At 36.5% G+C, this 11,667-nt stretch overlaps 2 protein-coding genes across 13 annotated transcripts; both read right to left on the bottom strand.

Annotated features, from left to right (window-relative positions):
* Window positions 1-406: 406 nt before the first annotated feature.
* On the bottom strand, window positions 407-5,304 carry LOC113039905 (ubiquitin carboxyl-terminal hydrolase isozyme L5-like). The gene is made up of 11 exons (XM_026198068.1): window positions 5,100-5,304; window positions 3,535-3,598; window positions 3,340-3,445; window positions 3,121-3,246; window positions 2,974-3,035; window positions 2,748-2,878; window positions 2,607-2,670; window positions 2,418-2,520; window positions 2,226-2,339; window positions 1,086-1,184; window positions 407-638 (listed from the first exon to the last, which is right to left on the bottom strand). The coding sequence occupies exons 1-11, from the start codon at window positions 5,173-5,175 to the stop codon at window positions 594-596; spliced, it is 990 nt and encodes a 329-aa protein (XP_026053853.1). The 5' UTR covers window positions 5,176-5,304; the 3' UTR covers window positions 407-593.
* A 512-nt stretch (window positions 5,305-5,816) lies between these two features.
* Window positions 5,817-8,547, bottom strand: glrx2 (glutaredoxin 2). 12 transcript variants are annotated; one of them, XM_026198059.1, is made up of 5 exons: window positions 7,593-7,626; window positions 7,083-7,143; window positions 6,940-7,003; window positions 6,463-6,639; window positions 5,818-6,330 (listed from the first exon to the last, which is right to left on the bottom strand). In XM_026198059.1, the coding sequence occupies exons 1-5, from the start codon at window positions 7,609-7,611 to the stop codon at window positions 6,163-6,165; spliced, it is 489 nt and encodes a 162-aa protein (XP_026053844.1). In that variant the 5' UTR covers window positions 7,612-7,626; the 3' UTR covers window positions 5,818-6,162. The 12 variants fall into 12 exon arrangements, with proteins under 12 accessions (XP_026053840.1, XP_026053844.1, XP_026053846.1 ...); XM_026198061.1 differs by lacking the exon at window positions 7,593-7,626 and adding an exon at window positions 8,187-8,398 and having other exon boundaries at window positions 5,819-6,330; XM_026198060.1 differs by lacking the exon at window positions 7,593-7,626 and adding an exon at window positions 7,425-7,580 and having other exon boundaries at window positions 5,819-6,330; window positions 7,083-7,100.
* Window positions 8,548-11,667: the final 3,120 nt, after the last annotated feature.

Genomic DNA, 11,667 nt, shown 5'->3' with positions numbered 1-11,667 from the left:
CGCACGCAGTCTGTCTGCTCATGTGAGTCTGCGTCACACTCCCAAATTAAACATCCCAGATGACAGGAAACATCGGGACAAAACCAGCTCTATTTACAAACACCGGAAACAGAAGAACTGCCATATAAAGCGAGCCAATTCTTAAGAAAACAAGAAGCACTATGACCTTGCTAAATGGACAGGAAGACGCTTTCCATGCGTTGTTACTGCAAACTCATCAAAATTAAAAATCTTTCTCGATTTCTCACATTTGTGTTATTTCAATTCTGATTAGGTTCATTATTAATAGGTCACGAAAAATAGATACATTAGTTCTTAAATGTACAATATTTGACAGCAATTTAAGACTCATTTATCGTCTTTTACCATTTGCTAATCAGAAAAAAACAAACATGAAACGACACAATTACTGAACAAATGAAATTTATATGAAAATAAGACATTATTTAAACATCTCTTTGCATGCATGCACAGACATGAAGGAAATGACAGCAAGACTTCACTTCCACGTGCTCCGTTTGTGGGATACAGACGACAAATGCAAATCAAGATATTCCCTGGCATAAAATTAAAGCGGGTCTGACATTGTGGGGTTACTTGGCTTCTTGCATTTTTTTGGCACTTTGTTTTTCCTTTGCCTGAAGAAACAGAGGAGAAAAAATTAAAACAATTCATATTCATCCCTTCTGAAGTGCATTCAGATTTGGAATTTATAGAATTTTGAATTAAAATTATATGGATGCCAGCGTTTCTCCTACAATCATATTAGGAAAATATCAAAAACTTTGGGAGTTTAGGAGTCTAGTTATCGATAAAATCCCAAAATATAGAGATAGTATTCTTTTTTTGTCAATATCCCACATCCCTTCTCCCACGGTGGTGCAAACCTACAGGAAACACTGGATGTTATGACTGCGTGACTATTTGAAGGTTTTTTGATATTAACATAATACCATTCAAACATCACTGCCTTATTATCTGTAAGGTTTCGTGCTAATCTAATTACAAGAGAACAAAAGACTGCAAGCTCAAAAGCAGGTACACACTGTCCTCTAGTGGTGTGATGAGACTGTGACTGGACTTACCTTTTCCACCAGAGGTATCAGCTGCTGATATTCGGCCAGAGTCTTCAGTAACTCCATTATAAAGGGCAGGTAGTTGTGCTTCCTTCTAATGTTCTCAATCTAAACAAATAAATAAATAAATAAAAGTCCCATATTCTTGGTTCTTAATTTCTTTAAGAATTATTGCACCACCACCACCACCACCACAATAATAAATAAATAAATAAAATGTTATTGTAATATAATTATAATGTTTTTGTTTTCCTTTAAGCTGTGCTATTAAATATAATGTTCTTATTTTTAATAATAATCATTATTATGAATAATAATATAATATTAGTATCATTAAGAGATATTTTATAAAAACCTTAAAATAAAACCATTAATAAATTATTATTAATAAATTATGTAAGTGACATTTACAATAATAATATTAAGTTATAATATTAATAATTATGTTATAATAATAACAACATTATTATTAGACAAATTATATAACTTACAAAAAATATTATTATTATTATTACTATAATGTTTTCAAAGTTACATTTTAAAAACAGTTTTTAAAGGGTCAATGAGGAAAAAAACAACAGTATTGATATATTTTATATTATATACACATTATACAACATTATATTACTTATTACTATAAATAACTTAAAAACTAATTAGGAAAATATCATAAAATTATTTTATAACGTACATAACTTAAAGGTTATCTTTTATAACATCAACAATGAAAATAATAATATTTATAATGTTACAGTACCAATATTAATATTAATTATTATATATCTGTATGTATATATAATATTAATAATATTAACGTTTTATTTATATAACGTTTTTATTAACAATAATTTATTAATAATAACATTTTGTAAGGGTAATTTGTAATATAACCTTTTAATAGAGAACTGAATATTAATGAGAATTAATATGAATTAATAAATACATATTTAATATTATAATAATGTTATATTTTATATTCATTAATATAAATTAACACATACATATTTAATATAAAGTCACATTTTATATGCATTTTGCAATAATAATAATAAATAAAGATAACTTAAGTTATTTATATTAATAATATTCCTAATAATACACTATTAAGAATATTCTTTTTTAAATGATCACTGATGGGAAAGTACACACTTTGTATCTTTTAAGTTTCTGGTTCTCTTCTTCGATCTGGAGCTGGTACTTGGCGATCTCTGACTGAATAGAGCTGAGATGATTCCCACTCTGGTCTGTGTCCATCGGCTCGTCCTGTGAACAGCAGAGACGTCTTTAAACAGCCTTCATCATTCTGTCCATCCAGCATTGGACACAGTCAGAAGAGCTCACCTCCGCGAGCTGCGCCTGCAGTTCAACGATCTTCTTCTCATAAATCATCTTGCGGTCTGAAACAATGGCCATCAAGTTGAACCGAATCTCCCCCTCGCTGTATCTGGATGGGTCCAAAAGCAGAAAATGCTTTAATAAAACCCAGTTCTGTGGAAACATCAACTCAGATCACATCAGCTTGACGCTTACTTCTGGATTCTTTTCTCAATGACGGGCCGTACAGCACTGATCCAATCATCCTGGTCACACGCACCTGAAAAAAGTTTCTAAATGATTAAAAACGCAAACAAACTGCTTAAAAACAAACGATTCAACACCGATTCGACCTACCCAGATCTATGGGTCCTTCGCGAAGTCCGTCCAACTCATAAAGTCGGCCGTCAACAGGAACGTAGCTCACAAAATGAAAAGCATCCTCTTCTTTAGCCGACGACTTTGCGTCAAACTCAAACATCTGTTGTCTTTAGAAAGAAAAAAACGAATTTCTCAATGTTATATAACACTTATTATATACGGTTAAAGAGAAGAAACTTTCGCAAAAGCAAACAGAAGTAACCTGGCGAAGCTGTTGTGAACTTGTCGAATCACTTCAGAGTTACTGAGAGCAAGACCCTTCATCTAAAACATAAACAAAGTCCTATAAAGCTTAATAAACAATAATAATGAAAAAACACTTTTAAAAATAAAACACGTGCTAACTTACCGCAGCGTCAAAACTCTGCGAGAACTCTCTAAATTCTGTCAGCGTTTCCCCAAGGTGCATATCAGGATGTGTGCAGTTTAACAACACGCTGACGATCGCTTGGGTCGCACAGGCGTTATTGATGACCTGAAACAGTACGTTTGCGAAAATTATTTTCTGGATATCCTTTTTGCACTTTGTAGCAATTGGCCGGATTTGATGAAATGCATAATCGTGCACCTGCTTGGCGAAGAAGATCTGCTCCAGTCTCGAGTCTTGAACAATAGACCCCGCTGGCTCCTCACCGGGTTGCCACTTGAAGAGGAAAATCAGTCCATGAACGGGCCTGAAATGATTTACATGCATATTCATTTGCAGTTTAAGCACTGGAGGAAGGCTGGATATAATAATAAGTGAATCAAGGGTGTTGCCTACTTGAGATTTTCAAAGTTTTCTGGCTCCATGCTCCATATCTCTTCTACCTGTGCACCTTTGCATCCTAGTGACAGCAACAGAGACATCAATGTCGCAAGACTTCCCAACAAACCAATGCTGAACTGAGGATTCAAAACTCTGCCTAAATGTTTAAATGCACCATTATGAAGTCATTTTAAAAACCCTTAACCTAGTGTTTGATTACACCAATGATGATCCAAAAACATTTAAACATACTATTAATGGTTGGAATGTGTGAATGATCCCCCAAAATACTGAATCAATTGTTCAAACTCACAAAAAAATTATCCACTACATATTTTAAACGTGCAAATGATGCACAATATACTGTGACGAACGTTTGAATGCACCTTTAATATCAATACAATTATGAACAGAATCTTTAGAAGGTGCAAATGATGTCCAAACATACTGAATTAACTGTTGGAAGTACACACACACAAAAAACAACAACATGTGAATCGAATGTTCGTAACGGGTAAATGACTCACATATATATTTAATCTATGGTCGCATCTCGCATGCATATCCAGAGGAAATGAATCGAACCTTTAGAACTCGCAGATGATGTCCACTTAAAATGAATCAAGTGTTCGAGTGAGTCTTGACATAAAATGAATCGACGACTCTCTGGAACTTGCAAAAGATACTCAAACACTGAATCAAATGTTCGAACGCATACGGTCCAAACGAAATTTCAGTGTTCTGAACACGTAATTGATGTACGAATATACTGAATCGAATGTTCCAATCAAACGTTTGAGGGAATTAAAATGAAATGGAATTCTCAGAACACTGAATCGAATGTTCGAAAAACACAAACAAACAAAAAAGATTTGGTTCAGAGCAAGCAAATTATATCCAAAGCACATTAAAGACGTTGTAGTAAAGCACCTTGGCTATATAATGTATATTCGGAATGCTGAGAAAAATATAAATCGATTGTTTGGAACGTGCAAATGAAAGCCTAAATATACTGAATCAGAACACATTGTATGTTGTTTTCAGAATACATCAGAAATTATAATTAATCTAAATTATGATTAAAATAATAGATTAATCGTCATTATTTCCGCTTCTGAATGTTAGATTCAGTATTTTGGGGGTATTATGATCCCGGTGATGCACCAATATTAATGTAATACAAAACGATGCTTGTTCTGATGCCCAAATCTGATGCGGAACACATATGATGCCCAAAAAATGCAATCAAGATAGGCTGCTCGCTTTTTTTCGAGACAAATTCAATGATATCTATAAGTGACACAGGATCAGAACAGCAGAAATGTGATGCAGCTGTCATTCTGCATTAATGAACAAGTGCAGCGCTGACTCATGCGCAGAGCCCATTCAATGCATTCAGCCAATTATATGGATTTACAGCACATCGCAGGCTAGTAATCAAACCCTACATAAACTACAAATCAAACTGAAAGACAAAATCACTGAAGTGAAGCAAAAATACCACACTCACGCGCAAGCATGTATTGCATATATTAATGCAACTGTGTAAATATGAATGTATTAATACAGTGTCTGCTCACCAAAGCCCTTTATCAGCTCTGTGAAAACTCCAGGGTCGCTTTCCATAAGACACCACTCCCCAGCGCTTCCCGCCATTTCTGCAATTATGTTTCTTATTGAAAACAGAAAATTGTACTCGAGTAGCGGTTAAGCGAGGCTAATGGTACTCATTCACGCGTAGAGTAGTTTCCCGGCATTCCTTTCGACGTGCGTCACTCTTCTGCTTCACGTGGTGCCTCAGACATGTGAGGCGCGCTTCTGCCTCCACGTGTCCGGGAGCGCGCTCGAGGGGAACTGGCCTTCGCCTTTTTCATAAAGTGTTACAAAATCTTTCAATGTTCACACAAGTAAAAACACACGCTTAAATTAACAAATACAATGATATTTAACAGGGCTTGCAGTTGACAGTCTAGTTCGTGTAGACATTATGGAAGTCCGTTTCAAATGAATGCATGAATACATTAAATATGTCCTTGCAAATCTGTGTTTATATTCGACAATTATATCTCACAGTTCCAGTGCAAATAAGGTCCAAATTATCGAGACACAAACTCAGAATTGCGAGAAAGAAATGCCAGAATTGTGAGATTAAAAGTTACAATTATCTTTTTAATTTTCTTCTCTTTTAAAAAAAAAAAAAAAAAAACAGGCCTTTCATACACTACTGCTCCAAGTCAGAAATATTTAATAATATTAATAATCAGTTTACAATGATGAAAAATATGGTTTTATTTCAGACAAGTGGGTGTTTGTGTGTTTACATCAAGAGAAATGAACAATTCAACATTTTGTAAAATACTTTGATTTTTTTTTTATTTTAAATATGTATGTACATAAAGGAATACTGAGGTTTTGCAGCTCGGGGTCAAAATAAAAGTCAGCTAACATACTTGTTGTAATACCATTTGGTATTATATTTTACAAGTACGCATACGGTGCACAACAACCCCAAAATAGCAATACTCATAACAATGCCAATCATTCAGGAAAGCATTGATGATTATTATTATACATATTATCTACTTAACCTCTGCTCGGGCTGTTCACGTGTGACCAACGAGAATGAACACATAATACACAACATTATGACTGATTATGTTGATATTGAGGGTTGCCTGAGCCCTCGGGGCTGGTACTCAAACAGCACAGCCTACACTGTTCAATAAGAGGCAGAAGTTTCCCTTGCTGGTGGAGCTGCTTTGTATCCGTGCCTCCTCCAATGCACTGCCCGTTAATAAAGACTCTTGGCACCTGAAGGAGTTAAAAGGTTTAAGATCAACAACACTGTTTTGGCAGAAACAATAGATCTTACCATGTGCATAATTCGAATCAGCATCCGGGACTGTAAATGTTTTATAAACGTCGATAAATGACAGGACGTACTGTTCTGGCACCTGTCATTTGTGCCAAGGTCTCCTGGAGACGTCCGCCATCGTTGTGCTGATCCAGTTCAACAACTTTATATGCAGCGCCGATCTCGTTGAAAACGTTCTTCGCCATCTTACAGTACGGGCACGTGGTTTTGGAGAATATCACAACACAGTTGCTGGACACAACATCCTGTGTAACAAGATCCTGGTTAATGCATTAAAACAGATAGCCCACTGAAGGCATACGATTTAGATTTTCCTCATAAAAACTGCTGATGTGATTGAAATGGGAAGAAAACCTAAAAAAACACACACAAACAACAACTAAATGATTCATTCAGTGTCTTTCGGATCTTGAGTCTGGACTGTGTGGAATTTTTTAGCTTCACAGAAAAACACAGATTTCATACATGACTGAAACAAGAAGTCAGGTTTTTAATTTTCTGAACACTAGTATGAATCAAAACACACCAGTAAGGTACAAGTTTACCTGGACAAACTGAGAACACGCCGAGCTTGACAACCCAGGCGCCGTCGACGTGAAATTCCCCATTCTAGACAAACCACACGAAATTAGGTTCAAACTGAGGGAGAAATCAAAACAACAGGCTTCAGATGAACACACGGGACGACCTTGTTATAATCACTGGTCTGTAGAAAAGACATGTTGAAGACACAAGGAAGGCGAACGCAGCTAGAGCAGACACAAGAGAGTTAGACTGGCCATTGAAATCAGTCATGTTGTTTAACTGTCTAACTCACAGGGATCTCACAGCTAGACTGTAAGCTGATCAGATCACACAGCGGGGGATTTAAACACCTAATGACCCTAAAAACAGCATATGGCTTTTGTCTCCTAAAGTAGGTTAATGTTATTACCGTCCAAGACGGAACAAACATAACAAACTGTGCTGAATTCACCAAACACGATCATGTTAAATTATATTATCTAATATTAATGATCCTCATAATGACCTTAGAGTCTGGTAAGCCTGTCTGGATCTGTAAAGACACCCTCTCGTAAACATAGCTGGAGTGTAAATAACGACAAGCACCGATTAATGAATAAAAAGCCCTCCGGTTTTACATAAGACCCCCTTTTTTTCCTATTTTGCAACAAAGTCCAAAACACAGTGCGCGTACCTCTTAACCGGAAGCACATTGATGTGACGTAAGAAGCCCCGCCCTCCACGGGTCATGAGAAACTGTGCTGGCAGCCTGTCCTGATCATTGAACACTATGAGACACTAACTTGTTTTCCTCTAGGGGGCCACAGCGGCTCAGAAACCCGGGTTCGCATGATTTTGTAGCATTGCAGATACGTGCTGGTGTTTATTTTTAGCAAGTGTCAAAACAACAACAACAACAACAACAACAACAACAAAACTTAGATATCAAAACCCTTAATATATCAAAACCCAGTTTATTATGAGTAAAATTAATTGCCAAGAACTTCATCTGGAAAACTTTAAAGGTTATTTTCTCAGTATTTAGATTTTTTTTTTTTTTTTTGCACCCTCAGATTCTATATTCAAATAGTTGTATCTGTATATTGTAGTTGTATATTGTACTATCCAAAAAAATGAAAGCTTATTTATTCAGCTTTATATATATTAAGATTTAAGACTTTGGGGTCCAGGGTCACATATTTATGCACACTAAAGGTTTATTTTAAATATATGAATTCAGAACACTGGCACCTGACATGCAAACAAACTATGCCTAAAAATGCCTCACCCATAAGTTAAATCACACGACTGGTTCATCAGCGTTGAGAAAAGTACTAACAGACATCAGGATACACTTAATAATAAGTCTATGTAATCCTTTTTTCTGTCAAAGTCCGACATTTCCAAACAATTAGCAGCTGGAAATAAATAGAAGAAAAAATGCAGTCACAGTTTGAGCTACAAACAAGTGTGTTTATAATTGCGACATTACATAAAGTTGATAAGAAATAACGTTACCAGTTTGTGGCGGTATCAAGCAGCATAAGAGCTGTTCTGTGGAGATAAATAAAAGCGCGTGACACCGGAAGCAACTCACTCAACTGGCCGCCCGCTATGTTAAAAATAGCGTGTATAGTTATTTGTCCAGTGTTTTGGATATTTTAGTGTGTACGCTACATCTTTGTTTTTTAAAGTTTTTTTTTTTAATCCGAGGGAACTGTCATTTTGCATCCATAGGGTGGCACTATGCTATTCTGTAAAACGCACGACATGGAACCAACACAGGATTTAGTTTCAGTTGTCCTTTTTTTTTCTGTTTCTCCATTTTATGACAAGTGATTTAATGCTGCTCCCTAATCTCTGGTTTTCACAAAAGCTGCCATATTGCCGTCTGCAAGAAAAAGGCAATTGATTTTTCTATCCCGCTAATCCTTATGATTTAACCTAAAATAATTCAGGCTGTTCTTGTCACTTTTTAAAACAACAACACGAGTTATCCATCTTATGGTTATTTTGGCAACAATAATAAATATTACAGCACAAAGCTGGCCGTATAAATTGTTCTATAGTCCGAGGCTGCGTCTTTCTCTTTCAGCAGAGTAGGAAACAAAAATAAACTTTGAATTATTTATTGCTTACATGTTTTAAAGTTTAATGGCTTGAACTCCATACTCATTAATATTGTTCAAAGAAGACGAGCAGCGTGTCTTCACCTTTCACCTTCTTTTTGTAATAATACTTAAGGACACACTTAAGGAAAATTTATTTTATTGTCTTAAATCTTTTCAAAAACCAGTCCTTACTTAAAGGATCCCTGTACTGATTCACTGCAATATCCAACCAGGAATTTAGTTCGGTTCCTATATGAAGACGTATGTGTGTATATAATGAGAGAACAAGAGTTCAAATAGCTGATAAAAGGATCATAATAATCCATGTGATGCCAGTCCATCACAAAAAAAAAACAACACTGTGCATTTGGAATAAACAGATCCATCAATAAGTGGTTTTAACTGTTGCTTCTGACCAAAATATGAGATCAAAATCCATAATTACTCTTCCTCAAGGGAAAGGCCGTAAAAAAGTGTTTTCCTCTCACATCAAAATCCACCAACATATTTGTGTAAAACTGTTTTGGACTGTATTCACTCGTAAACAGTGCATGATCTGTGCATGTTTCGCTCCTGATTCATTTGAAGTAAAAACATCTAGATGGATTTGTTCTTAAAAACACAACTTTTTTTTCTTCATAAGATGTTAATTGATGGACTGGAGTTATGTGGATTATTTGTGGATATTTGTTTTTCTGCTGTTTGCACTGCAGATAATCCATCGGTGAGTAAGCAATTTAAAGGTGCCATAGAATGCAAAAATCACTTTTATAAGGTGTTTGAACAGAGCTGTGTGGCCACAGTGTGTGAAAACAACTAGCCTATAATGGTAAAAATACTTATAATACCAAAAAATCATTAAAGTCTCTCCACACGAGCAGTTCCAGGTTTCTCACTACAATGATGACATAGTCGGTGAAAGTCCTGCCCATTTGTGATGCTTTCTGCCCTATTGGCATATAGACAGCCCTGAGTGAGAAGCAGCGGTCCACCATTACTGTTTTCTTGCTGTAGCTGTCAGCGCTAAAGAGCCATTAAAAGTGTTGTGTGTTGGGATGCACCAACGAACATAGGAGTCTCCATAGACAGCTTAAGACAAGGTGGTTAACTCTAATTTTCAAAGGAAATATCCCGGAAAAAAAGAATGAAAAAGTCCTATACATTTGTGCTAACATTTTACACTGGACTGCCTCACAAACGAGGGTCAGTTCAGCGCTGGAGTTGTGCAAAGATTGCTTCTGAAAGAGGGATCGATACCAACGCTTAGTGCGCAAACATCCAGACTCCAGACAAAGTAAGCATCATGCATCATATTTTGATTTCCAAAAGATCTTGGCCCTCTGTAAGGCTAATGTTGCTAAAGCTAACATTGTAACTGCCTGTTTTCACTAATGCTCCCTTCATGTGCTACCAGAATGGCCATAAATAGGAATGTGGTACTTAAAATTCTCATTTGGAAGGAATGTGAAGACAGTAACAGTCTGAACAGGGAGGTGGGAGCACCAGCTCATTTTCATTTAAAGGGGACGAACACAAATAACAGCACGTTTTGGCTCGTACCCTAAAAGTAGCAATTTCAACAAGCTATAAAAAAATTCTGTGGGGTATTTTGAGATAACACTTAATTATATGGTACCTTTAAAGGAATAGTTTACCCAAAATGAAAATGTTGTCATTAATTACTCCCCCCTCATGTCTTTCCAAACCTGTAAGACATTTGTTCATCTTCAGAACATGAATTTTTTTTGATGAAATCTGATAGCTTTCTGACTCTGCATAGACAGCAAAGCAACTACCACGTTCAAGGCCCACTACCGGTAGAAGAGTGGTTGAATAAAGTCGTTATTTTTGTTTTCTGTGTGCGCAAAAAGTATTCTCATAGCTTGATCAAATTAAGGTTTGATGTCACCTGGACTATTTTAACAATTTCCTTACTACCTTTCTTTCCATATGAATGATGACTAAATATTTTGCTGGTTTGCTGCACATCTAAAGTGTTTCTAATACACCCGTGGGGCCACATAAGATAAAAAGCCCTGAAACCACTGTTGTAGAGCGTGATCGTTAATTATTATTTATTTTCTCAACGAACATAAAAACTTCAGGCTTTTAAAGTGCAAATGCACACTGTCTTCTGCGCCACACATTTGCCCTTTTCCCATCTAGTGAGTCTCAAGGGTCCGTGTAACCCACATGTCACAGTAATGGGAAAACCCTCCTTAGTATTTACAGTCTCATGACAAGTAATGACCGGCATACACCGAACTCTGCTGGAAACGCAATTCCCCACCCACACCGAGAGAAGACACCACTCGCCCACGCTCCCTTCAGCGCGGTGTCATTGGAATATGCCCCGCTGATTTAATATCTGTTTGCTGCATGCATTTGCGGGCAGCCATGTAATCAAGCAGGAATCCACTGCTGCGGCTGCCCTCATAAATCACCGTCCCTGGCGGACAATCATGCCTGGCTATATGGAGGCAGGCACTAGTGAAGGCACTGATTGCACTCACTGCCTTATTAAAACCCTTCCCGCCAATGGAAAGGCGCGTGTCTTTTTATTTATCGGCCTGGTGTCATTTGTGGACGCTCTGTCTTTCGCTTTTAAATGATTTGGCACGGGGATGGAATGACGCCTCAATTGAGTTCACGAGAGGA

Source organism: Carassius auratus, chromosome 22, assembly GCF_003368295.1.
Source record: "Carassius auratus strain Wakin chromosome 22, ASM336829v1, whole genome shotgun sequence".
NCBI classification, from domain to species: domain Eukaryota; kingdom Metazoa; phylum Chordata; class Actinopteri; order Cypriniformes; family Cyprinidae; genus Carassius; species Carassius auratus.
Note: the sequence above shows the minus strand (reverse complement) of the source record. Positions and strands in the feature narration are given on the sequence as shown.